This window comes from Myotis yumanensis, unplaced genomic scaffold (genome assembly GCF_028538775.1).
Source record: "Myotis yumanensis isolate MYYU_CA2020_CCGP unplaced genomic scaffold, mMyoYum1.0.hap1 SCAF_13, whole genome shotgun sequence".
In the NCBI taxonomy this organism is placed as follows: domain Eukaryota; kingdom Metazoa; phylum Chordata; class Mammalia; order Chiroptera; family Vespertilionidae; genus Myotis; species Myotis yumanensis.
The window spans coordinates 4,916,129-4,941,402 of NW_027223764.1; the positions used below are offsets into that span (position 1 = coordinate 4,916,129).

Here is a 25,274-nt window from a genome sequence, read left to right on the forward strand (position 1 = left end):
CAGACACTCTCCATGGCGCTGGGTGCGGGGTCGATATAATGAACTCTAAGTGCCTGCTTTTCCAGGAGAGGTTTCTCCAGCATGGCTCGGGGCTCACTCTGAGTCACGGCATCAACTGCAGCAGCCATTCTCCCATCACCCCTATGAAGACGATCTTGGGAGGGGTGCAGCCGGTTCAGTTCATGGGCCACGGCACGGGGGTGTATTGCTGGCAAGGCGGTTATAGTTTGGGCAGAGCAAGTGCTGGGGTCCTCCCTGTGGCTTACCCACGCCATGAAGGGGGGCTTGGGGTGTCACCTCCCCTTGTTTTGGGCCACAGCTTTGAGGTGACACCCGAGCTTCAATTTTTATTTTTATTTTATTTTTTTGAATGGAAGGGGAGAGACAGAGAGAAACATCGATGGGAGTGAGACACATCAATTGGTTGCTTCCACACCCTGACTGGGGCCAGGAATTGAGCCTGCAACTGAGGTACGTGGCCTTGAATTGAACCTGAGACCCTTCAGTCCGAGAGCCAATGATCTAACCACTGAGCAAAGCCAGCCAGGTCCTGAGCTTCGATTCTGAGTGATTGTGAAGCCTCGGGAAAGGTACTGGTCCTCTCTAAGCCTCAGTTTCCTCATCCAAAAACGAGTAGATGGTAGGTCTTGTGAGCATTAGATGATACACATGTGAAGTGCTCAGGGCGGCTCCGGACTCTCGGAGAGCATTCGTGGTGCCACTGAGAGTAGAGGCCGGCTCTGCACGCTTGGACCTGCCAGCCCCCGTGAGGTGCCCTCCTGCTGGACACAGGCACGGTTTGTCCTCAGCTGCTCACACACAGCCAGCGCGCCAACATTGAACTAACAGCCTAGATGCACACGGCAAAGACAGCAAGACGGATGAGTGGATACAAGTCTGTTTACTGCACACATACACACTGTGTTCGTTTTCTTCTGCTGCCCTAAGAATTGCCACAACATAATGGCTTCAGACAAGGCCCATCTATTCTCACAGTTCTGGAGGTTGGGATGGGCTCAGGATGGCTCACCTGGCGATCGGCCTAGGCTGAAATCATGGTACCTGTCAGCAGGGCTGCACAGCTTTCTGGAGGCTCTGAGAACAAGCCTACATCCAAGCTCTCAGCTGAATTCCATTCCGGTGGGTCCTGTTTCTGGCCGGCTCTCAGCCAAGGCTGGGCTTTGCTCCTAGAGGCTGTCCACGTCCCTTTTCATGCTTTCCCTGTGGCCCCTCCACCAACAGCAGGTCACGTCCCTCACACACTCTGCATCTCTCTGTACAGCTGGAGAAAATGCTGTTTTTCAAGTGCTCGTGTAATTAGACTGGCACATACACATAATCCCGGATAATCTCCCTATGTGAAAGTCTGTAACCCTAATTATAGTCAAAGTCCCTTTGACCACAACATGTAATATCATCCTTTGTTGTGTGTGTGTGCGTGTGTGTTAATATATATTTTATTGATTTTAGAGAGGAAGGGAGAGGGAGAGACAGAAACATCAGTGATGAGGGAGAATCATCAATCAGCTGCCTCCTGCACGCTCCACACTGGGGATAGAGCCCCCAACCCGGGCATGTGTCCTGACAGGGAATCGAACTGTGACCTCCTGATCATGGGGTGATGCTCAACCACTGAGCGACACCGGCGGGGCAAGAACTTTCTTATCAAGCCATAAAAAGCTATGGAGAAACCTTAAATGCATATTACTAAGTGAAAGAAGCCAACTATACGACATGCTGGCGACGACAGTAAAAAGATCCTTGGTGGCCAGGGGATGGGGGTGGGAGAGATGAATTGATGGAGCACAGAAAAATTTTTTTAAATATATTTTTATTAATTTCAGAGAGAAAGGGAGAGGGAGCGATAGAAACATCATTGATGAGAGTCATCGATCGGCTGCCTCCTGCACCACCCCCATTGGGGATCGAGCCCGTAACCAGGGCATGTGCCCTTGATCAGGAATCAAACCGTGACCTCCTGGTTCATGGGTTGACACTCAACCACTGAGCCACCAGAGAATTTTTAAGGTATTAAAATTACTCTATATGATATATAATTAGCTAGATACATGTCTCTACATCTATAGGTAGGGTACACCTATGACAACTCTGAGCTAGCTACTAAAATAAACTTGAAAACAATCCACACTTGGCATTTTAAGTGGTATTTAGTCAGTGAAATGTAAGTAAATCAAATAATTTTTTAAAGATATGCAAGGAAGAACAACTGTGATTTCTTTCAAATTTTTAAGGTATAAAGGAAGGCAGCTCTCTATGTTCAAAGATGTTACTTTTCTTGTTTTTTATTTTAATTTAATAGTAGCTAATTAAGGAAAGACTACAGTCTAAACTAAAAGTTAATTATCTTGCCATCACTTCAAAAGGCATCTTGAACACACACTAAAGCGTATGCATGCGAGAGTCTGATGCGTAACCCACTCTTTTCAACTGCTCCGGGGGGACCGGCTAAACCTCCAGGTGAGAAAAGGAGATGCCGACCCTTCCTCTGCTCGCATCACAGCCAAGTGGCAACTCACTGCCTGCAATTCTCGCTTTCTCTTAAACGCGCTGGAAACAGGTCTGCAGCGTCCACTGCAGGCTGCTCCGGTCCAGGTCGGAACCGGCATCCCACCTGCTACCACCAGCGGTCCCTGCCGGCGCGCATCCCGCAGCCTCGACGGCCAACCACGTCCTCCCCTCCTCGCAGGCAGGGCCTCCAGGACCAACTCACCGCTCGCCACGCCCCTCTCCTTCGGGTTCTGTTCTCGGTCCCCTTTCCCACCTGCCGTCCCTCCGGGGTGAGCTCACCTAGTCTCTCCAGTTTGCCACCAAGGACGGACAGACTTCCCGGGCTCGCGCTGTGTGGAAAAGCGACGCGGACCCGCACGGGGTTGGGCAGGGAAGCCGGGAGGACAGACTCACGTGCGGCGCGCTCCAGGTGCGGCCCGCACCCCGGCGCCCCGCCCACTCCCTCGGAGCGCGCTCCCATTGGCCGAGACGCTGGGTGGGGCGGGGCCTCCTAGAGCGGTGTCGTAACCCCGGGGAAGGCATGCGACGGGATATTGCCGGGAGCCTGGTCTTCAAGGAACCGCCGGGCCCTGAGCTCACAGCCCATTGGCCGTGGCTTCCCATGGCCGCCCTGTAGCGCCCCCTTCCGAACCCTGAGCGCAGCACGAGGAAGCTCGCGCAGGCGCAATCGGTGCGGCCCGGCAGCCCCCGACAGCCCCCGCGGCCTCAAGCCCCGCCCCACCCGGCGCGGGGGAGCTCCAGGCGGCCCCGCCCCCGCCCGCGGAGGAGGCGGAGGGGGATGACGTCATTGACCTGGGCGACGGACATTGGGCGCCATTTTGAAAAGGGGGGAAAAAAAATCCCTCCCCGGCGGCGGCGGCGGCGGCGGCGGCGGTGGCGGCCCGGCTGAGGTGCTGGGGCGGCAGCTGCGTGGCGGCCGCCTCCTTCGTCCGCCGCCGCCTCGGCGCTCGCCCGCCTGCGCGCGCCCGCCGGCCGGACGGCCATGGCAGGTGAGGGCCCGCGCGGGCGGGGTCGCGGGGCGTGTGGCGTGGCGGGGGGCGCGGGCGGGGCCGCGCGGCCTGACGTGCCCGGTGTGTCCGCAGGAGCCGGAGGCGGCGGCTGCCCCGCGAGCGGCAACGACTTGCAGTGGTGTTTCTCGCAGGTCAAGGGGACCATCGACGAGGACGTGGCGGAAGGTAAGGCCTCGCCCTCCCCGCCCCCCTCCCCGCACCAGCCCTCGGGACCTGGTGTCGAGGCCCCGCCGGGAGCGTGCGCGCCGAGGTCCGGTCCGCAGACTGCCGCGGGTCCGCGAGCTGTGCGGGGAGCCCAAGGTCACGGCGCCTGCTCGCAACTCGGTCTTCCGCGCGGGTTCCGGGCTCTCCCCACCGCACGGGCTGCCGCCGGCAACTCGGACCTGGAAGTCTTTGCAGAAACTGAGGGCTCGGGAAACCAAACGGGGGCGACTGCTCCTCTGCAGTGGGTGCGGGCCGCGCTGGGCCGGTCGGGACGGCGGCCGGAGCCCTAGACTCGGGCCGCCTGTTCCGCTGGGGGTCTGGGCCGCCATTGGCCGCGGTGTCCATCTTTAAAGACGGGTCGGGATTTGGTGGTCAGTTCCTGCCTGTCCAGGGATGCGTTGCCAAGCCCTTGCTCGGAGCTGGCGGCTCTTTTCGTCACCGTAGCCCCGAATGAGCCAGGGCACCAGGCTCCGGGCTGCCCACCCAGCCGCTCGGCAGAGACGCGGGAGTTTCATTAGAGCCACTCTGTCACTTTCTGCCTTTACACAAAAGACCGCTCTTTTGCCCCAAGAAACGGACAGCCTCTGGCCGGTGTCTGGTCCCCTCTCCTCCTCCTTGGCCCCTCCGGTGACCTTCTTGGTCCGGAGACCTTTGGTGCGGATTATTAAGCTCAGCCCTGCTCCGAGAAGTCTAAAGATAGAGGCATAGAGTTTGAGGTGGAAACTAGGTGATTTTATATAACCTAAGCAGTTTGGTTCTGTTTCTCTTCTGTTCACTTAGGATACGTTACTTTGGTTCATTTTGCATGAGCCAAGTGGGTGACAGTTTAACTTCCTCGAAATTTCTATCAGGAGTGAAGCAAACCCTGTTTGTTTAGACGCAGTGGTTCTCAACCTTCTGGCCCTTTAAATACAGTTCCTCATGTTGTGACCCAACCATAAAATTATTTTCGTTGCTACTGCATAACTGTCATGTTGCTACTGTTATGAATCATCATGTAAATATCTGATATGCAGGATGGTCTTAGGCGACCCCTGGGAAAGGGTCGTTCGACCGCCAAAGGGGTCGTGACCCACAGGTTGAGAACCGCTGGAGAGGTAGCGAGGTGGAAGGGCTCTATTAATTTCTGTTTTGTTTTTTCCTTAAAGAAGTCATTGTTGACAAGCTGAATAAACTTTAAGTCCAACAAATGACGTATTTTACTAGTACTATGATGTTATAGTTTGAAAATATGCTGTCTTTTAAAAACCCTTGGCAGAAATATTTTGTTCTCTGAATTAAACTGATTGGAAATTTTTGCAGTTTGAAGTAAAATGTTGAACACATCTCAAAGCTTGGTATTTTGGGTTATCTTTTTTGGTGATAAAAAGCCTTGTAGTCATTACCCATGTTGTTGGTTTGTTTGTTTTTTATTGTGGTGTGTATTCAGGCTTTCTATCTTAGTCCACATATGCTTCGGCCTTAGTAATCTATCAGAGTTAACACATTTATAACTCTTCATCGTAGTTGTGATAGTTTCATTTGAATTGTTTTATTACAGTAGAAGTCGGTAATAAGGAAAATGTAATTGTCAGCAACTTGTGATTGTTAAGCAATTAGAATAAAGATGGTCAAGAAGCTGGTTGTAGCCCTAGCTGGTTTGGCTCAATGGACAGAGCGTGGGCCTGCGGACCTAAGGGTCCCAGGTTTGATTCCGGCAAAAGGGCACATGCTCCGGTTGCCGGCTGGATCCCCAGTAGGGGGCGTGCAGAAGGCAGCCAACCAGTGATTCTCTCATCATTGACGTTTCTATCTCTTTCTCCCTTCCTCTCTGAAATCAATAAATATATATGTTTAAAAAAATAAAAAGAAACTGGTTGTACCCAAACATCCTTGAGGAAGAAATGTCGCCAAGTGCTAACGGCAGGTGGGTCCTTTAAGGAGATGTGTACCCTGATTGCTTGGACCAGGGACTTAAGTTGTAAATTTGTTTAGATTTGTGGCTCATAAGGCCTTTGTTCTTGAAAGTTTTGTTCTGGTCTGAGCTCTGCTTTGAGAAGTTCCACTGTAACCCTCAATCATCCGCTTTCCCCTGCACTGGCAGATGAAGTGGCTGAGATTGTTTTCATGGGAAGTTCTGGGTTTGGTGTATGCCTGCCATTTATCAGGTCTGTGAAATGGGTACTGTTCCTTGTCACTGTTACAGGATTGTTGGGAAGATTCCAGGTAATGCAGGGAATCTCTAGCAAACAGGCAGCACAGTACCTATTAACTGTTAAAAGCTGATGTCTTGCATAGGAGAATAACTTATTCTTTGTTTCTCCAAGGAGCCAACTTAAGAAAATGAAGGGTATTGGGGGCTAGTTTCCAGCTGAGTTCATTTTAAAAGGTCAGAACAGTGTCCTGAAGGGCTGCTGGGTGTTGGAATAGAGAAACCCAGTTCCTGCCTCACAAAGCCCTCTGCTTAGGCAGACTGAAGCAGATGGGTCATTGCATCATTCTGAGAGCAGGATAACGTGCCCAGTACAGAGACTTTATGGGTAGTGAAGGGGAGAAGTGAGGCTGTGGATAGGAAGAGGGAGGAAGAAGAATGTTCCAGATGGAGGGAGATTGGAGAGAGTGTGGTGCTTTCTGGGAAACCAGTGTGGTTGGCAGGGTCCAAAGGCTGATGAATGAAAGCCTTGAATACCATGCTGAGGACTTAGAATTGTGCTTTGAAGTGATTGCGATGGTAAGCAGAGGAGTGACAGACTATGTTTTTTAGGAAGATCACTCTGGCCTTTGGAGAATGGAGGTTCTGGGGTAAGAACAGAGGCAGAAGTACCAATTAGAAGCTTACTGCAATAATAAAGGCTGGAAATGTGGGCGCACTCTAAATCAGAGGTCTGCCAACTTGTTTGTAAAGGCATCTCGTAGATATTTTCTACTTTGCAGACCACACTGTTTCTGTTCCAACTACTAAGCTCAACCCTGCTTTTGTAGCAGGAAAGCAGGGAAGAACCCACTTAGGAATGGGTATCATGGTGGGCCAGTACCATTATTAACAAAGCAGCGGGGGTCAGATTGTGCCCTTGAGTTGGCCAGCCCTGTGCTAAACCAGTGGTTCTTGGAGCCTTTGGTTCCAAGAGGACGCAAGAGCTTTCGTTCTTGTGGGTTATATGTATCGAGATTTGTTATATTTAAAGTTAAAACAGAACAGTTTAAAATATTTTCATTATTTCACTTTAAAATAATCTATTACATGTTAACATGACATTTTAAATGAAAAACAGATTTAGTGAAGAGAATGGTATTTACTTTTTGCAAACTGTAAGTATATGGCTTAGTCAAAGACAGCTGGATTCTCAGATCTGCTTCTGCAATTAACCTGTTGCAGTGGTCTTACTGAAATACTAGAGCCCGGTGCACAGATTCGTGCACCAGTGGGGTCCCTAGGTCTGGCCTGTGGGATTGGGCCAAAACCACTCTCTGACATCCCCGAGAAGTCCTGGATTGCAAGAGGGTCCTAAACTGCAAGATGGCACAGGCCGGGTTGAGGGATACCCACACCCACCCCACACACACCCACACACCCGTGCACAAATGTCGTGCACCGTGCCTTTAGTTGGCAATAAACACTGTCAGTTAACTGGTTTCCATGAAGTGAGAGGCTCACTTCATTGTTTTCCATGAAGTGAGAAATTTTCAAAAATAATTCTGCCAAATACCAAAGTCTGAACCACCATAGTTGGTCAGCTGCTCTTTCAAATAAAAATAGCATCACATGACATTTTATTGATGCACTGTCCCTCTTTCCTCCAAATTCCTTCTGTGTTATGGATTTCCTCTTACATGTGTGCCAGTCCTGAGCTGTGGGTTCATGTTTCAGGTGGAGCCGCTTTGGACACTTGTGTGTGCAGGTGGGCTTTTCAGCTGAGGGCTGCCCTGTGGTGGGTCATTTCTTTAAGGACCTAGTGTGTTTGACCCTTGACTTTATCATTTCCGAAAGGAACCCTGGGGATGGTGGGAATGATTCATTCCTGGCGGCCAGCATTTGGGACACAGGAGTGGGAGTAGCTGTGTGCTCCCACCTGTCAGAATGGGGAAAGCTTGGGGCCAGCAGTTCTGCACAGACTTGCAGCCATCTCCTAGCTGAGACCTTGTTGAGGCCCTGGCTCCTGTTGTTGCCTTGTGGACGAGGTCTCTTCAGTTTCCTTCTGCCCCTTGCTGAGTTGGGAGGGAAAGGAGATGAGCAGCTGCCCTTGGTCCACCACACTGACTCAGAATCTGAGGTGGATGCTTAGGGGCCGCTGAGCATTATCCATGGTGTTTGAGGGTGATGTAGACACTAGTAAGTTCTGCATCGGCCCGGCATGTCTCACTGCTTGCACATCAGAGAGGAGCCTTGCTCTTGCCGTGCGAACAGGTCCATTGCCACACAGATCATGGTCAGGGGTGCCAGCTGTGCTGTGCTTGGGGCTCCTGACCACTCAGAAAACAGAATTGAGTCATCGCGCAGTACACAGTAGTTTCAAACTGCCTCACTTGGTGCCCTCAGTCAGTGTCGTACTTAGCTGTTAGCGTCACTTTGGTCTTTTAAAGTAGTATTCATCAGGTTAAATTAATGTTGGTAATTTAAATTTTATTGGTTTTTTTTCTTAGTATTTAGTTTGAATATTTATTTTTATTTTAGAGCTCTTCTAAACTACAGTATTTCTAATTTTAGGTTTGTAGTTTAATGAAAATGATTTCTCACCACTGACAGTAATGGGAGATTTCTTTTAAAAGATTCAGTCCAGGACTGGCCGATGTGGTTCAGTTGGTTGGGCATCGGCCTGTGCACCCAAAGGTTGCTGGTTCGATTCCGAGTCAGAGCATATGCCTAGTTTGGGGCTCATCTCTGGTAGGGGGCGTACAGGAGGCAGCCAGTTGATGGATGTATCACTCTCACATGGCTGTTTCTCTCTCAAAATCAAATTTTTTAAAAATATATTTTACTGATTTTTTTTTTTTACAGAGAGGAAGGGAGAGGGATAGAGAGTTAGAAACATCGATGAGAGAAACATTGATCAGCTGCCTCTGCACACCACCCTACTGGGGATGTGCCCGCAACCAAGGTACATGCCTTTGACCAGAATTGAACCTGGGACCCTTTAGTCCACAGGCCAACGCTCTATCCACTGAGCCAAACTGGTTAGGGCTTTCTCAAAATCAATTTAAAAAATAAAAATAAAAGATTTAGTCCATTTTTATTAAGTTTGAAAATCACTGACAAGGCTAGTATACCCTTAATTATATGATATACCTCCTGGGTATAAATGGCATAGATATAGTCTCTTTTAGTCCAGTACAGAATAATTTAGTCCCCTTTAGTCCAATACAGACTATTTCAGTTTCATTTAAGCAAGTTAGGTTATTTTGAATAATTTAGTTTAAAAACTGACACTTCTAACAAGAAGCCTAGTCCTTTTCCCAAGTCTAACTGAAGATTTTTTTTAAAGAAAAACGAAATCCCAGGCAATAGAATTCAGTATGTTTTTATAAGTCACTAAACAGTGCCAATGCAATAAGAAATCATCTATTATAATTCTTTGATGAAAATATTTGTGCATACCTTTAAGAATTGTATTATATTGTGGCTACTTTGGAGGGGCAGTCTTCAAGTGGTTTCAACATTGGGGTCTGTTTCTGATGCAGATGTCATGTATGACAGCCATTCAGCAGTCTTTAAGCACTCCAACTTCAGTAATCCTGCAGCCCAAGCAGTCACTGGCATTTGCTGGTGGATATGCCCTTGGTGGTGGTGGCCAGCAGCGGGAACAGTTTGAAGTAAAACAGCCCTTCCTCAGAGCAGCCAGAGAGATGAGATTTTCTGGGGCATTTGAGACGGTTGAATCTCATTGTGGTCATAGAACCAGCTATTGTGGCCCCTTGGGAGACCATACCCACACCTTGATCGTGGTTCAGTCAGCACTTAAGCAGGAACTGCAGAGAAAGCGGTTTCCTCCAGAGTCTGTTGGGGGTGTTTCTTCCAGCACTTGGCCTTGTTCTCTTGGTAAAACTTGGTTTTGCCCCTGGGGAGCTGATGTCCAGGGTCTTTGTGTTGATAGTATCAGAAGTCTCAATTTTGACCAACATAGTCTCACTAGGTAATAGGTCATCATTGTCAGTAGTAACGACTTCTTCCAGATAAGGGAATAGAACTTGTACTGTCCATAATGTCATTTTGTACAGAAACCAACAAAAGTTACTGCATAAAATTTACAACGTTTCTGTTAATATTATGTAACAATCAGATATATTTTAAAAGTTAGTATTAGGCAGGCATTATATATTAGGCAACAGTCTCTTTGAACCAGTTTTTTTCTTTTCAATATTAATTTTCTAAATTTCTACCGTACATGCTTATATAAGACAACCCAGTCTAGATAAATCCTGCTGCACCAGGGACTAGGTATTCTGTCCCTTGGGCAAAACCTTAACTTCATATGTGCTATTGGCTCTGGTTCCAGAACCTAGAAGTGGCTGGTTGGTAATTAAAAGTTCTCAGGAAAATTTGGCTTTATCCAGGGAGAAAGTTTTATATATGTTTATCTGTCTTTTGACCTTTTTTGTTGATTTTTTTATACTCATTGTGATTTCTCCCACAATTGTAATCTGGTAAACTGCCTCTGTATTTTATTGACAGCTGACATTATCTCAACTGTTGAATTTAATTACTCTGGAGATCTTCTTGCAACAGGAGACAAGGGAGGCAGAGTTGTTATTTTTCAGCGGGAACAAGAGGTCAGTAACTTACAGTCCACAAACCCGATGAAATCAGTCAACGCTTCTGATATCACTTTAATCATGCAGAATCGTCTTACCAAAATTATCTCCGGGAGTTGTGTTTCAGCTCACTGCCATCCAGCCATTGATCCCTGGTCAAGTCCCCATGCCTTCTGTAATTCATTCAAGGGGCTGTCGGTGAAATCACTTCATAAGCCCCAGCCTGTGGTCTGGCTGTGCAGGGTACTTACTGCTGAGGAGACCTGCGGGGGGGGGGGGGGGGGGGCGGGGGGGGGGGGGCGGGGGCGGGCATTTGTTCTCTCTGCCTCCTCATCCCCTGAGGGCTGCATTGTCAGTGCAGGAAGGGAAGGTATCTTCAGAACACAGACCTGGGAGGGGCCCACAAGTGAGTCTCACTTATGAGCACTGGTTGTAGGTCGTGTCCCTTTCTGGGGAGCCAGGGAAAAAAAAACCTTGTTTTCAGTTGTGCGAGAGAGGGAATGGGAACGAGCCCAGCCTTGCCCACCCCCTTAGTTCTGGGGGCTTATCAGAGTCTCCGAGAGCACCGAGAAAGGATCAAACGTAATGATCCCCATGCAGGTGGGCTAGCCCGGCCTGGGGTCTCTTCGCAGAGTGCCTGCCTGTCTTGCTTTTCCCTGAGAGACCCGTGACTAGGCTCCCTTGCCTTCCTGTTTCCTGGTAGATCAGTGGGCAGTTCCTTTTACATCTCCAGATTCTAGCCTCTATACGTTTTTGTGGTAAAACTTTAGTATAGAGACTAATGAGCCCTTGTTCTCTTCCATGGAGGTCTGTACCGTAGTACATGTCACCAGACAGGAGCACAAAGGGGCATCTATGGTGTGGCCCTGGCTCCTGGTGGAAGTGGGGAGAATAGAAGGACTGGGGGTCATCTTTCTTGTTGTTTTACTAAGGAGGTTAATTTTGACCGTCATCTATTGTACATTTGGGGGGGCTCAGATATTTTTTTGTTTGTTTTACTTTTAAAAATGTGTGTGGTCATTTGGTGTTCAAATTGGTAATGCTAACATTTCCCCTACACTGTGCTTGTTCATGAAAACACCTTTATATTTTCTTGCAGAATAAAAGCCACCCTCATTCTAGGGGAGAATATAATGTTTACAGTACCTTTCAAAGTCATGAACCAGAATTTGACTATTTGAAAAGTCTAGAAATTGAGGAAAAAATTAATAAAATTAGGTGGTTACCACAACAGAATGCCGCTCATTTTCTACTCTCTACAAACGGTAAGACTTTTGTTTTTAATGGCTGTTTGATTTAGGATTTCATTTTCTATGTGTAGGTTGTTTTCGTTTTGTTTTTTAATTTTAACCCATTAAAGAAGTTATTTCTGCTTTAAACTTTGTGGGGAGGGTAATTATTAGCTAGGAAACAAGTGATAGGTTGAAAATTCAAATAATGCAAACACACACTCTCCCAGTACCACATCCTTAGAAAAGGAAAAGAAAACCCACATGTGGACCAAGCACCAGTGGTGCCCTCCCCATTTTCAGCTCTCACACCGTTACTTATGTAAGAAACGAGTGTCCACCCATAATTGGAAATACACACTTTTCTAGTATAATACCCAACTAATAGTGGTGCATGATAATATGGTTTTTTCTTTTAATATGGAGAATGAGGTTTTTGTTTTCAGATAAAACTATTAAATTATGGAAAATAAGTGAACGGGATAAAAGAGCAGAAGGTTATAACTTGAAAGATGAAGATGGACGACTTCGAGACCCATTTAGAATTACAGCACTGCGGGTATACATTCCGTTTTCTTTAAACTATCAGTATTTTTCATAAATTGATCAATAATAATGCCTAAGTCAGCTATTATCTGCCTTCGTGATTCAGAAAGTTATTTATATAATAGAGTCATTGTATGTATGCATGTTAGAAATGGGATTTCTCATATTTCACAAGAGCAAAAGTCACACATTAGCTTCAGAAAATGCAGTAATACTGAAGAAAAGACTCCGATTTAATTCCACAACAGGAGCCTTTCTAAATGTATCAACTGCCTTTCACTGTACAGGTTCAGATTAACACATAGGGGGTTGACGACCAGGAGGAATTCAGAACATCTCCCAAGGTGACATAGCACAGGTTGCAGATTAAAAGATGAGCTACAGGCCACCAAGATGCATTTATGGTGGTTTTAGTTGGATTTTCACTGAGTTAACTGAGGCAGGTCTAATGCTTCAGAATCCTTGCCTGTCGGTCCATGAGCATCGTTACTTTTTTAATTGTTGAATTCTCCACTCGCTTTTTGGTGCACTGGGTATAGAATGAAATGGCCATATTTCATCAGTTCTGATACCTACGTTTTTTCACATTTTTAACATCTATGAGATTGAGTAAAACTTAAAATCTCAGTGTCTTGTAATTGGCCGGAGAGGGAGAGGGGGAGGTGCATGCCATGGATAGTATCTTAAATGTGACAAAACGTGAAGGAGGTAAAACACGTGAGTCATGGCCAGGCATGCCTCATATGACACCAGAGAAGTACCACTATGCACAGGACGGCGCAGGAAGATGGGCACCCATGGTAGTGCAGAGGATCCCGACACAAAGCTGCCTCGTGTTTCTAAATGTGTTTACTTGTTTATCAGGTGAAGGTTGGCAGTGCACACATTCAGACTAGCAGAGGCTCTGCAGAGAGGGACGCTGCTGCAGGACTCCCCCACATGGCCCACTGTAGTGACACTGGGCAGTGTGCTTGTCTGTGTAATGCCATTCCTCTGCTTTCCTGCACTGGGTGCAAGTGGGATGCTGGGGCGATGGGTGCACAGGACGGAGCCCCAGCCCAGCAGCAAAGGCAGTGCCACAGCAGTTAGGAAAACTGGGATGTTTTGCCGAGGAGACATGCAGGATGGGCCAGTCACCATAAGACCTCTTAGGTCGATAGTGTTGCCCTGTTTCCTGGGGTTCGAGACCAGGAAAGCTGGGTAATGTGCTGAAATTGAGTTTACAGAACCCTAATTTGAACCAGGATGTGATCCAGCTGGCGATTTCTGACGCCCGTGCTTCTGCTTTTGGATCCGTGGTTCGTGATAGTGTAGATGGTCCCTGTTTGTGACAGTGACACTAGGGTACAGTCACTGTTGTGAGCTGCTCATTTAAACTGTCAAGTGTAATAGAGGGGAACAGGATGGGACCATGTGGGGTGCACTTTCTCCTGCCCCAGCCTGTCCCCAGCACTGCCGCCCACCTGAGCATACCACCCTTTCTCAGTACCCAAGCTCCTTCTGACCATGCCTGCTTGCCACACGTGACACCCACATGCCTGTTTTGGAAAAGCTATAGGTCTTATTAGGCTCAATCTTGGTTTTATTCAAGGCTGCTTTTATGTGCTTGGCCTGAATAAAACTGGTGGATTTGGTGGCTGGTGAAGCATATGAGAAAAGCAGTTTCTGTATAAACTGCTCTTGTTTATCGCAGAGTGGGGTACAGGGTCACAGGCTGGGGAACTACATTGACGTACCTGTGAATTCAGGTCTGTGTGTGCATCCTAATTGCCTCTTGAGAGTCTAAACTTAACTGGGTAAGAGTGAGAACTGTTGATTTTCCTAAATTTTCTTTTCCTCTTAAATTATTTTAGTGTTAGAAAACAGGCCTCATTAATTAGAGGAAGGTGTCTTCTATTATAAGTATTCAGTTGTCCTGTGTTTTGGTTACTAGACATGAGACATGTATGTATTGGAGGGGTATGCCAGGCCTGTCCCAAACCACATAGGGCTACCATGTCCCATTCTAGAGAAAGCAGGTGTGTGGTCAGCATTTAACTGGTTTAAAGTGAGGGAAGTCGCCCAGTCAGTGTGGCTCAGAGGTTGAGTCGAACTAGGAACCAAGAGATGACCGGTTTGATTCCTAATCAGGGCACATGCCTGGGTTGCAGGCTCGATCCCTTGTCGGGGGTATGCAGGAGGCAGCCAATCGATGGGTCTCTCTTATTGATGTTTCTATCCCTCTCTCTAAAAAAATCAATTAAAAAAAAGTGAGGGAAGTCTCTTTGTGCACATTTCCCAAAGAATTTTGGCCAGAGAAGACTAAAATGAGAGATTTCCCTTCTTATCCTTTAAGGCACTACCTTTTGGTTTTAAATTACAAAAATAACAAATACTATCACTAATTTTTGTTTGGATTTTAAAGCTCCTTTTCTGCTAGATGTCAGTGATGTTGGTCCTTTTTCCTTTTTATCACATGTGGACGCTGTCACCCACAACTGAGCCCCTCCTTCAGGCTGTGGCCCTTCCTCTTTTTCTTCACCTGGCGAACACCTCTCCGCTGTTTCCATTTCAGTGTAGGTCCCCTCTTCCCTGGTTTCTGTGCCCCCTTTTTAAAACCTTTTATTGAAGTATAATGTATACACCAGAAAATGCCCCTGTCGTGTAACTGAGCAGCCCAAGAGCACAAGTGCAGCAGCCAGTGCGACTGAGAAACAGCAGCTCCAGGGCCCCTCCTGTGCACTCCTCCAGCCCTGCACCCCGCCACTGCTGTGCTGTGTGTGTGGAGCAGCAGGCCACTAGTGGTGGGAAGGGAAGGTCCCTGCTCCAGCTCCCTCCCAGGAGAGCAGACAGGGAGGGTCCAGCTGAGCCTCCCCATAGCCACAGGGACAGGCAGGACAGTGAAGCCACAGCATTAGGCATCAGAGTCCTGAAGGCAGTTTGTTCAGGTGCTAGTTTAATTTTTTCTTCCACAAGAAGGTGTCAGCCTTGGTAGTGGCAGCCAGGAGGAGCAGCTTGAAATAGACAACCTCCCATATTGTAGCCTATTTCCATAGCCCTGTCACTTGCTATTTAGGGTGTTATGGTACAAAACTGTCACTGAACTGTGAATGGAGATTCGTCTCTTTTGTTATCTACTGTGTGTTCTGATTATATGCTGCTGTGGTCTTGTTTTGAATTCCTGTTTCCTTCCATTTTTAGGTCCCAATATTGAAACCCATGGACCTCATGGTAGAAGCAAGTCCACGACGAATTTTTGCAAATGCTCACACATACCATATAAATTCCATTTCCGTAAACAGTGATCATGAAACGTATCTTTCTGCAGATGACCTGAGAATTAATCTGTGGCATTTAGAGATCACAGATAGAAGCTTTAGTATCCTTCATCGGGCGGGCCTCGCACTTTCCTAGGCTTGTTCTTTGATAGGGAGCTCTCAGCGCTATACCCTCCTCCAGTCTTTGCTGCCTGGCAGCCGGGGATATAAGTTCTCTGTGGTTTAAAGGGTCTGTTCCTTGAAGTGGAACTGTTTTCTACCTTTGGGAAAAGTTTCCTCTGCTGGGCATGATCTCAAGTCCATTGCCTTCCTGGTTAAATCATAGGCAGTTTTATGTAGTATGTATTTGAAAGTTCAGCGTTGCTTTTGGGGGGAGGAGAGGTGTTACTAAATTTGCTAATAGAAAATACTGGCTTTGGTTAGAATGATATTTAAGTACCCAACCCCAGAGGTGACTGATCGTGGAAGACATGCAATTAAAGGAATAGTAAAAAATTCATCTTTTAAGTGATATATGCTATTATTTTTAGGATGAAAATCTAAATTTATTGTCTGATCACACATTTTAAAAGTTATTGATTTTCCCAGAAAATAAGGACCCTATGAAATCAAGTAGCTTCAGTCACATTTTTCCACATTTTGGAGTGTTGGCTGGCCGGCCAGCCAGAGCAGTCTTGACTACTGCTGTGCCGAGGCTCATGGTTTGGCATGTGCCTGTCTGCCTTTTACTCACATAAATCTCAGGAAATGAAGTGTATACGACTTTAAATTCTAGCATTTCACACTTAATTTTTATGAGCTGTTGTCCTTGACTTGAGTTGGTGGTTTTTTTCATGTGGTTACTTAGTTTATGAAGCTGTCTGACAGAAGTGCGGAGGTCTCTGTGGTGCTGCAGTTAGAGGAGGCCTGCCCCAGAGCGCCCCGCCCCACCTAGGGAAGGAGCAATGTGCCTGGCTCCCCTGTTCTCTTCTTTCTTCAACTGGGCAAAACTTCCCAAGTTATGATACTTATATTTATGCTCATGCCCCGCTTTCTCTTTATTCTCCTCTAAACCCTTAGATTTTTAATCATTCTTCTGAATAAAATTGAAACAATAGAGAGGAAGAAAGATTCTGCCCCCATAGTCCAACCCTCCAGAGATGCCATTGCAAGTAGTTGGATGCATATCCTTCCAAGCTTTTTATGCCCGTGTGCACAAGTTTTTATGTTTTGAAAACACCAGGCTCGTCCTCTACACAGTGATAGTAAAGTTCCTAGCACCCGGGAGGATCAGGAGGCCCAAGTTCAGCTCAGTGACCTTGGCATCTTCCTCTGTAAAGGTGAGGGACTAGAATGTGCCTCTTGGGGTTATTGTAAAAACTGAGAGAGAGTGATGCAATGGCTATTAGCCTCGTTAATTTTTTATTTGAACTTACTAGGTTCACATTGGTTAATAAAAGTATATAGGTTTTAGGTATACAGTTCTACAATACATAATCTGTATAGTGGGTTGTGTATTTATCACCTCAAGTCAAGTCTCCTTACATCACCATTTATTCCTCCCTTTGTTCTCTTTTGCCTCACCCCACCTAACCTCATTTTTTTCCTTAACATATGACCATCTTTCCATGTCAGTAGGAGTACAGACTTACAATTGCAGGACTAATTATACACGTGTTCCTGTATTATATGTAACAGTCTTTGGAGCCATAGATCTCTATTAAGTTAATAACCATTTTTTTATTTTTTTACTGTCCTTTGTCATTTTTTCTCCTGTTGGAAGCTCCTGTTTTCCCTTAATGATCTGTGAGAACTCTAATACACAAAGGGTTTGTTTATACAATCATATCTTTTACATATATATGTTTTTTTTAATTGATTTCAGAGAGGAAGGACAACATCAGTGATGAGAGAGAATCATTGATTGGCTGCCTCCTGCATGCCCCCTACTGAGGATCAAGCCCGCAACTGGGGCATGTGCCCTTGACTAGAATTGAACCCGGGACCCTTCAGTCCGCAAGCCGACGCTCTATCCACTGAACCAAATAGCTAGGTTTATACAGTCATACCTTTCATTGCTTATTAAACAATGGTTGTCCCATAATAATGCTTCAAACACCCTTTCCTGTGACAGAGATTATAAAACATACTTTCTTATACTTAGTTGTCCCTATGAACACTGTAAACATAGTTTTGATCTGCTCACATGATAGAAATAGGGGCTAATGTGCTTCTCCAGATGCTCAGCTGCCTGCCCAGTGCCCGGTAGCCCTGCCCCTTCTGCACTCTGACAGCCGCCCTGGGGCTCCTCCGGTGACCACTGTCCCTTCAGTGTGCCTTGGGCTCCCTGCTTCTGAGCTGGCCAGCTGAGAGCTGGGCCTTGCTCTCTCATCTGTGGCCCTGGTTCTTTCTCCAGCTGCCCTGTGCCTGCTGGGAGTCTTCTCTGGCACTCGCAGCTTCATGCCCGGAGCTTCCCAGGGTCCCCTCCCTGCACATCCCTGGGGTCACTGCCATGCTGTCACCCAGGTGTCAGCTTTCTCAGTGTGGCAGGACACATCTGAGAGGCAGCTTCTGCTCTTGTTTTTTCACTACAGTGATGGCTATACTTGGCAACCTACTATGTGACCCTGGGTGACTGTTTAGCACAAGCTCTGGATGTCAGATACTTGGGAAAGCAGAATCTTTTGGAATTTGGAGATGCCGTGTGTGTGTGTGTGGTTATTTATGGATAAAGCATGAGATTTTTGTGCAGGTGGGTGCTTGCTTGCTTTTCTTATTTATGTAATTAAATCTGAGTGATCTATATGAAGGCTTCATAAAACATCTGAAGCAGCAACAGGAGGAAAGCAGCACTGGTGCGAGAGAGAGAGAGAGAGAGAGAGAGAGAGAGAGAGAGTGTGTGTGTGTGTGTGTGTGTGTGTGTGTGTGTGTCCGTCCAGCCCTGTCGGGCCCATTATCCTAGTCTGCTTAATGCATCAGTGCAGATCCTCTTACTGAAGGGCTCCCTCACAGCTAATCTCTTAATCCTCACTGCGGGGGGAACCGTGCTTGACATGGACTAACTAAAACCGCCAGGCGCTCTGCCTTAACCGCGCTTCCAGACATCGTGGACATTAAGCCCGCGAACATGGAGGAGCTGACGGAGGTGATCACCGCAGCAGAGTTCCATCCACACCAGTGCAACGTGTTTGTGTACAGCAGCAGCAAGGGGACCATCCGACTGTGTGACATGCGCTCCTCGGCCCTATGCGACCGACACTCTAAATGTAAGTGCCCGCCTGTTGGAAACAGCTCATTTAAATCCTGTCCAGACTCTGGAGTGTGTGCAAAGGCTGAGGGTTTTCTTCTGCCCCCATGCTCGGGCCCACTTGTGGCCTCCTTGGTTCCATCAGTCATGGGCCATTGCCAAGAGGTCCTGCTTCCCAGAGACATTCCGGTTGGAGCCACTGTAGGTTGGCTCTGCCCCCAGTCTCGGTGCATTGTCACAGGGACCTGGGTTGGGCCTGCAGGATGCATTTGCCCTATGACCCTTCTCAACTGTTAGGAGCTGTGTTGGACTGGCAGCCAGTCTCTCAGGAAAGTCTAGCACTTCAATCCCAAGCCTTGACTCTCCTAGGTAAAGAAAGTTGTGGGTTCGTTTTATTTTTACCCATAAAGAATAGGCCCACCTTTATAGAAAATCATCCTACATGTCTTGGGGATGTGACGTATGTTATGGAGACGTTGCTGGAGGATCCTGAGGTGTGCCCCAGTAAAAACCGTCCTGCTCCAAACAGTGCCAACAAACGTACAGGTTCGAAAAAAAAGTACAGCAGCTTAAAATGAAAGAACATGCCGACCTCCTTGCCCAAAGTTGACTGAGCCGAAAGCATGGCAGTGCCCAGGGCTCAGGTGCAGGCGCAGCCTCCACGACGCCACGGGTGAAAGACCATGGACTTACTGCCGAGAGAGCAGAACTGGGAGACAGTAAGATTTGTCAAGGAAGATGAGGATCTTCCTGAAAGTAGCAATCCAGTTTCGTCAGAGTAGATCGTGACCATGGAGTAGTGAAAACAAACCTTGAAGTAGGTGGTTATTGAAACTTGGACCACGTGGAGGTTGTGGTCAGTCTTGAGGTGGGGAAGACAGGATGTCTGAGCTGCTGGAACGGCAAACCTTCAGCAGACGGGGCACTTTCTCAGCCGCCCTGAGCATGGCACCTGCGTTCTCATGTGATGCCATTTCTTAACTTCTAGTTATAGGGACGGGGCAAGGCTGGACATGTTTGCTAGAGCCTGAGCCACAAGGACATGCAGCTGTCCGTGCAGTCACAGCCTCCAGTCAGCCCAGGGCCTTAACCAGGACACAAGTCAGCATGTCGTGGGGAACTTCTCCAGGTAGCAGTTGAGGCCTCACGCGTGGACATGCTGGTCCTGAGCTGGGTGAAATCGGGACCCATGCTTCTGATGCTGCCCTTGTCACTCTGGCACTGAGTGGCCTGCCTAAACGCCTTAAGCACAGAAGTGGAACACCAGAAAGTGCCTGGAGATGAGAAGCTTGAGCAGTAGCCTTCTGAAGTGTCAGGGAGGGCCTAGGTCCTGCTGGGACTTCAAAATGATTTGTCCAGTTTCTAAACAGAAGTCGAAAATACTGTGTTTTTCAGTTTTTGAAGAACCTGAAGATCCCAGCAGTAGGTCTTTCTTCTCAGAAATAATTTCCTCCATCTCCGATGTGAAATTCAGCCATAGTGGTCGGTACATGATGACCCGAGACTACCTGTCGGTGAAGGTCTGGGATCTGAACATGGAAAGCCGGCCCGTCGAGACCCACCAGGTGAGGCCTCTGTGCGAGGACAAGCCACATCTCACACATGATGCTTTCTAACCATCCTGTGATCTCATTAAGGTCCACGAGTACCTTCGAAGCAAGCTGTGTTCTCTGTACGAAAATGACTGCATCTTTGACAAATTTGAGTGCTGCTGGAACGGTCCAGACAGGTAAGCCTGCATCAAGACTGACCGCTGCCCAGACTCGTCTCCCATGGGTCTCCCTCAGGCCAACAGGTGACTTCCAGAGACAGATGGCAAGCTGCGTGGAGGATGCTGACGCACTTGGCTTTCCAGGCCATCTGTTTGGTGACAGTCTTGAGGTGGGGAAGGCAGGATGTCTGAACCAGTTTCTCCCCTTGCTCATAATTCCTTCCATATTTAGACAGCGCAGTACTAGGTTCATGTTGATGGTTTTTTAAATGCTTGGTGAACGATAATTTCTTATTTTCTGTCTCCAAAATGAGTGGGAAGGAAGGGGGAGGTCATTTACTAGTAAGTATGGGAATGGCCTGCTCTTCCAGAGAGAAGCAGGAGAAAACACCCTCAGCGCTATTGGTTGTCACGCTTGGACAGAGTAGAGGGGGCCAGGGTGAAATCCTCCTTTAATTTATAATGTGACAATTCTGTTACATCGATAGTTTATTTTTTGCATTCTTTAAAGATGATAATACTATTGCTGAGAATTATATCTTTAATATCATCAAAAAATTCTGTTTCAGATGATGGCAGGAGATGATCTTGCATCATCTTTAATAGAACTGTGTCACGTAGCGCTCCTGGCAGTAAGGGACTGGCGGGCATTCTGAAAAACCCTTCGGCACAAACAGCAGGAACGCTGAGTATGACACCACACATTTCTTCACGTGCACAGCTGAGCTCACAAGGGCCAGAAATGAGGGAGCCAGGACCCCTCAGCTTGTACAGCCCAGGGGTGGTACAGTCACACTATAGGCCCACGCAGACAGGGCATTGAAACGGGGGTCCTCATGGGTTATGAAAAAGGTATCTGTCTGCATTCAGATGGGGTCCCAGGAGAATTCAATAAAAATCCTGGGATTTGTGACCACGAACCTGCCCTCTGTGTCACAGCGATGGAGAGTTTGTATCTACACTGGCTGCATGACCTGTGCTGAGGGTGAGGTGCTCTGCATGTCTGCAGGAGTAAACTGGCTTCCTGTCTGGGCTTGTGCCCAACTTACCCGTCAGGCTTAGTGTTTCATGGGTGCTGGCTGAGGTGAGATTCCTGGTCAGAGACAGGACTTGTTCTTCATGGTGCAGCAAAGCAGCATGAGCTTTGTGTTGGCCTTGGTCCCCCAGCCCCACAGGAGTGACACGAGGGGCCCAGGCAGATGCCATGCAAGCAGGGGGGCTGTGTCACAGACAGCGCACACTGAGCTTTTTATAGCAAGTGGTAAACAAGCCTGCACTTGGACCACTGCAGATACAACCCTAGAAGTGGGCCAAGTGGAGAGCACTCAAGAACTACATCTTGACAAGCCCCCCGAGAACATGCAGGGGTGCCCACACCCATGGCAGAGAGCCCCTGCAGGTACACCCAGGGCTCACACGAGCTCACCGGTGAAAACTACCATGCCACCGGGAGTCAGCAGAGACAACAGAACTTCGCCTCTGAGAATTCAGATACTGAAATCAGACATTACAGAATATAAAATAAGAATGCCAGAAACACAGGTTAAAGGAACCAAACCTGAACAGGCACAAGACAAAAGTGGCCTAGGAGATATGGACAAGAATCAGTCAGAGCTTCTAGAAATAATGAGTGCAGTGGTTGGAAGTTGCTGCATGGAGTAAAACCACGTGTGCCCCACAGATGGTCTCAGGAAGGCGCTGAGCACAGACAGCAAGCTGCAAGGATACTACGCATGGTTTGATGACATGTGATATTTAGGATTGCAGGACAGTGTTGTCTAAGAACATGTAACTCTTCAGAATATAGACATGTACAGTGTGGTGCACCCTGACCGTGAGTGCTTGTACCGCAGGGGACACAGCAGGATTTAACTGTCAGCAGTGGCTTGTGGGTACACACATTTTTTTTTTTTTTTTTTACAGAGAGGAAGGGAGAGAGATAGACAGAAACATCGATGAGAGAGAAACATCGATCAGCTGCCTCTTGCACATCTCCTACTGGGGATGTGCCCGCAACTCGGGTACATGCCCTTGACCGGAATCGAAACTGGGACCTTTCAGTCTGTAGGCCGACGCTCTATCCACTGAGCCAAACCGGTTTCGGCCACATATTCTTGTATATTTATGCTTTTTGGTATATCTGAATGCATGCAAAATTCATTTAAATCGCCTGTCCCCAGGAACTTCCAAAAGCTTTCCAGTAATGTTTACTTGTTCTTTCATTCTTGCGAACACTCCCCTGCCTTTTTGCGTGGAAGCTTCTGTTGAGGGTAGGGTGAAGGGGAGGAGGGCCCAGGCCTTGCAGCTGAGCAGCCCTGCCACATGCTCTAGGTTGTCTAAAGAACGGACAGCCGCCGCTGTGAGTCCACTTACGCCACATCTGGCAGTGTTCCCACAGTCGAAATAAGTACAGCTAGCTGGGAGTAATTTTTCTCCTGAGTTTATCTTTTATTCTGGTGTGAAGTTCTAGACACGGTTAATCAGACAGTCAAGTATTTGCCTACAACTGGGATCAGCCTTGAACCGTGTAAATGAAGCACCAGGCTTTCCCCTCAGGGTGCCTGAAAGATCCGTAGCTCCTCATGCAGTGAGGAAACAGGAGGACGTGGGTGTTGGAGGAAGAAGATTGCAGAAATGGCCAGGATTCTGGTCGTGTCCTGCTGGGAGAAATCAGCAGCGTTGTCTGAACACATCTCATCCAGAACTGGACACCTTCTGAAGCCAGGGCTGAAGTCATAGCAACTGTCACTGTCGTTCTGCCATTTTTCTCGAAAAAGACTGGAAGTTTTAACCAATATAATAAATATGTATTATAATGATGATGATTTACTGAAAGCTATTAGAATTAATCCTGAAGAAATAGTATTGCAACATCTGGAATTGATTGTGAATGAGGTTCTAAATCTCTCCCACTCTCCTCCCAATGACTTTCTCTTGTAAAAAAATATTTTTGAAATTAATGAATTAAAAACACATTCTTTGGTCAACTGTGAATGAAGCTACTGTGCCAAGTCAGACAAATGTCTATTGAATATGAACATGGATATCAACTTAGAATCACTGATACAATACAGAAGTTAAACCTTGGAAATAGATTACACTGTTATTCATCACTAGGACAGATGATATGTAGTAGGGTTCTTTTTACCGTTTTTAAAAATGTATTAATGTAATAAAAAATATGAACCTGTTACATTTTTGTTCTGTAATATTTGTTTTTACTGACATGACTTTATGAAAGTGTTTTATATATATGAAGCTCAGTAAGAAATTCTCACTGCATTTCTCTCCTGACCATGATTACTTTTCATGTCTTGTTTCTAAGAATTGTCCTGTTATGTAGTACAGGAGTACTAGTGACCACATGGCTCGTCTTGTGCTGGGTTTAGCGCTATGGCGGGGCGTCAAGTGCCTGCTGGCTTACACATGCTTCTCTCTCTGTTTGAACAGTGCGATCATGACAGGGTCCTACAACAACTTCTTCAGGATGTTTGACAGAAACACGAGGAGGGACGTGACCCTGGAAGCTTCCAGAGAGAACAGCAAGCCTCGAGCCAGTTTGAAGCCTCGGAGAGTGTGTCCAGGCGGGAAGAGGAAGAAGGACGAGATCAGTGTGGATAGTCTGGACTTCAATAAGAAGATTCTGCACACGGCTTGGCACCCCAACGACAACATTATTGCTGTGGCTGCCACCAATAACCTGTATATATTCCAGGACAAAGTCAACTAGGAAGTGTGAGAACGCATCTCATCCTGCAAAGCTAAGCCTATGGTTTCTGTTGTGGAAGGGGTGTCCTCTCCGTGGATCGCAGGGTGCACGCCCTGTTCCCTTCCTAGACTGGAGCCTGCATACACACAGCCAGGGAGGCTGTGGGGGGTCGCTGCACAAGCGAAGAACTTGGTCGGTGCAGACTGATGGACAGAGCTCAATAAAGGCCATTACAATAAATGTATTTATTTAAATCTGAGCCGTCCTTTCCAGTTTATAGACCAAAAAATGAACACCCAACAGAAAACCTGTCCCATATCACTCTCTCGTCCTCCCGCCATCTGATGAGGGCTCTCGTGCTACTGTACCAATCGCCCGGGGGCCACTGGCCAAATGCTCAGGCAGCTTGACCTCCCACATGCCTGTATCTTCCATCACACCTTCTGGTGTAACCACCTAATAAAAGCAACACACTATACAAAGTGTTTTTAATCCAAATCCAAGTATTGCCTTTTTCTTTGATCACAGATGATGAGGTTGTACAAATCATGCTTCAGAACAACTTAGAACCTTGTCCCTCATTGGCAGGGTGGCAGGACCTGTGAAGTTCTGAGCATGCCTGTCCCCAAGCTTGCTAACTTTGCTTGTTTCTGTAGAAATACTACCTCTGACACAGCAGGCAAGATCCGAGACACCTTAAGGCACCGCTGAGAAAGCAGATTGCAAGGAACTGAGCAGACTTGCTGCAATGCGATGAGCACCAGGTTCCATGCCTCTCAACTTCATTGCAGTTGAAAACGTGTGCTTGCTTTTAATTTGTTAAACGTAGGGAGGGGACCATGCTGTTACAGCTCACTCACCCTGTGTGCATAAGCCAGCAAAATCAAACACCTTACAAGATGAGGCCACCAGCATTCCCAGACAAGCCATAGAGCTGTAACCATACTAACTGCTGGGGCTGCACTGCCTTCTGACTCGCTCCTGAGCCCAAGGCAGTGTTGGGGGAGGAGGGGGAAGAGCAGAGTTCACGCTCACTCTGAAAACAGGTAAGCAGGTATGTCTTGATTGCTAATGACAGTGATGCACAAATGCTGTCACTCATTACCCTGAATTAATAATGCCACTTA

The 25,274-nt window shown here is 47.4% G+C and overlaps 1 protein-coding gene across 2 annotated transcripts; it reads left to right on the forward strand.

Moving 5' to 3' along the window:
* The first annotated feature begins 3,370 nt into the window (after window positions 1-3,370).
* Window positions 3,371-24,406, forward strand: PPP2R2D (protein phosphatase 2 regulatory subunit Bdelta). Of its 2 annotated transcripts, XM_070432112.1 has the most exons (10): window positions 3,371-3,518; window positions 3,612-3,704; window positions 10,390-10,487; window positions 11,569-11,734; window positions 12,145-12,257; window positions 15,425-15,602; window positions 18,582-18,746; window positions 20,123-20,292; window positions 20,365-20,456; window positions 23,889-24,406. In XM_070432112.1, the coding sequence occupies exons 1-10, from the start codon at window positions 3,512-3,514 to the stop codon at window positions 24,166-24,168; spliced, it is 1,362 nt and encodes a 453-aa protein (XP_070288213.1). In that variant the 5' UTR covers window positions 3,371-3,511; the 3' UTR covers window positions 24,169-24,406. The 2 variants fall into 2 exon arrangements, with proteins under 2 accessions (XP_070288213.1, XP_070288214.1); XM_070432113.1 differs by lacking the exons at window positions 3,371-3,518; window positions 3,612-3,704; window positions 10,390-10,487; window positions 12,145-12,257 and having other exon boundaries at window positions 11,611-11,734.
* Window positions 24,407-25,274: the final 868 nt, after the last annotated feature.

Bases quoted from the DNA above. Each gene is read 5' to 3' on its own strand.
- PPP2R2D (XM_070432112.1), top strand. The intron at 3,705-10,389 runs GTAAGGCCTCGC...TTTTATTGACAG, and splicing joins CGACGAGGACGTGGCGGAAG to CTGACATTATCTCAACTGTT. The intron at 18,747-20,122 runs GTAAGTGCCCGC...TGTGTTTTTCAG, and splicing joins ATGCGACCGACACTCTAAAT to TTTTTGAAGAACCTGAAGAT.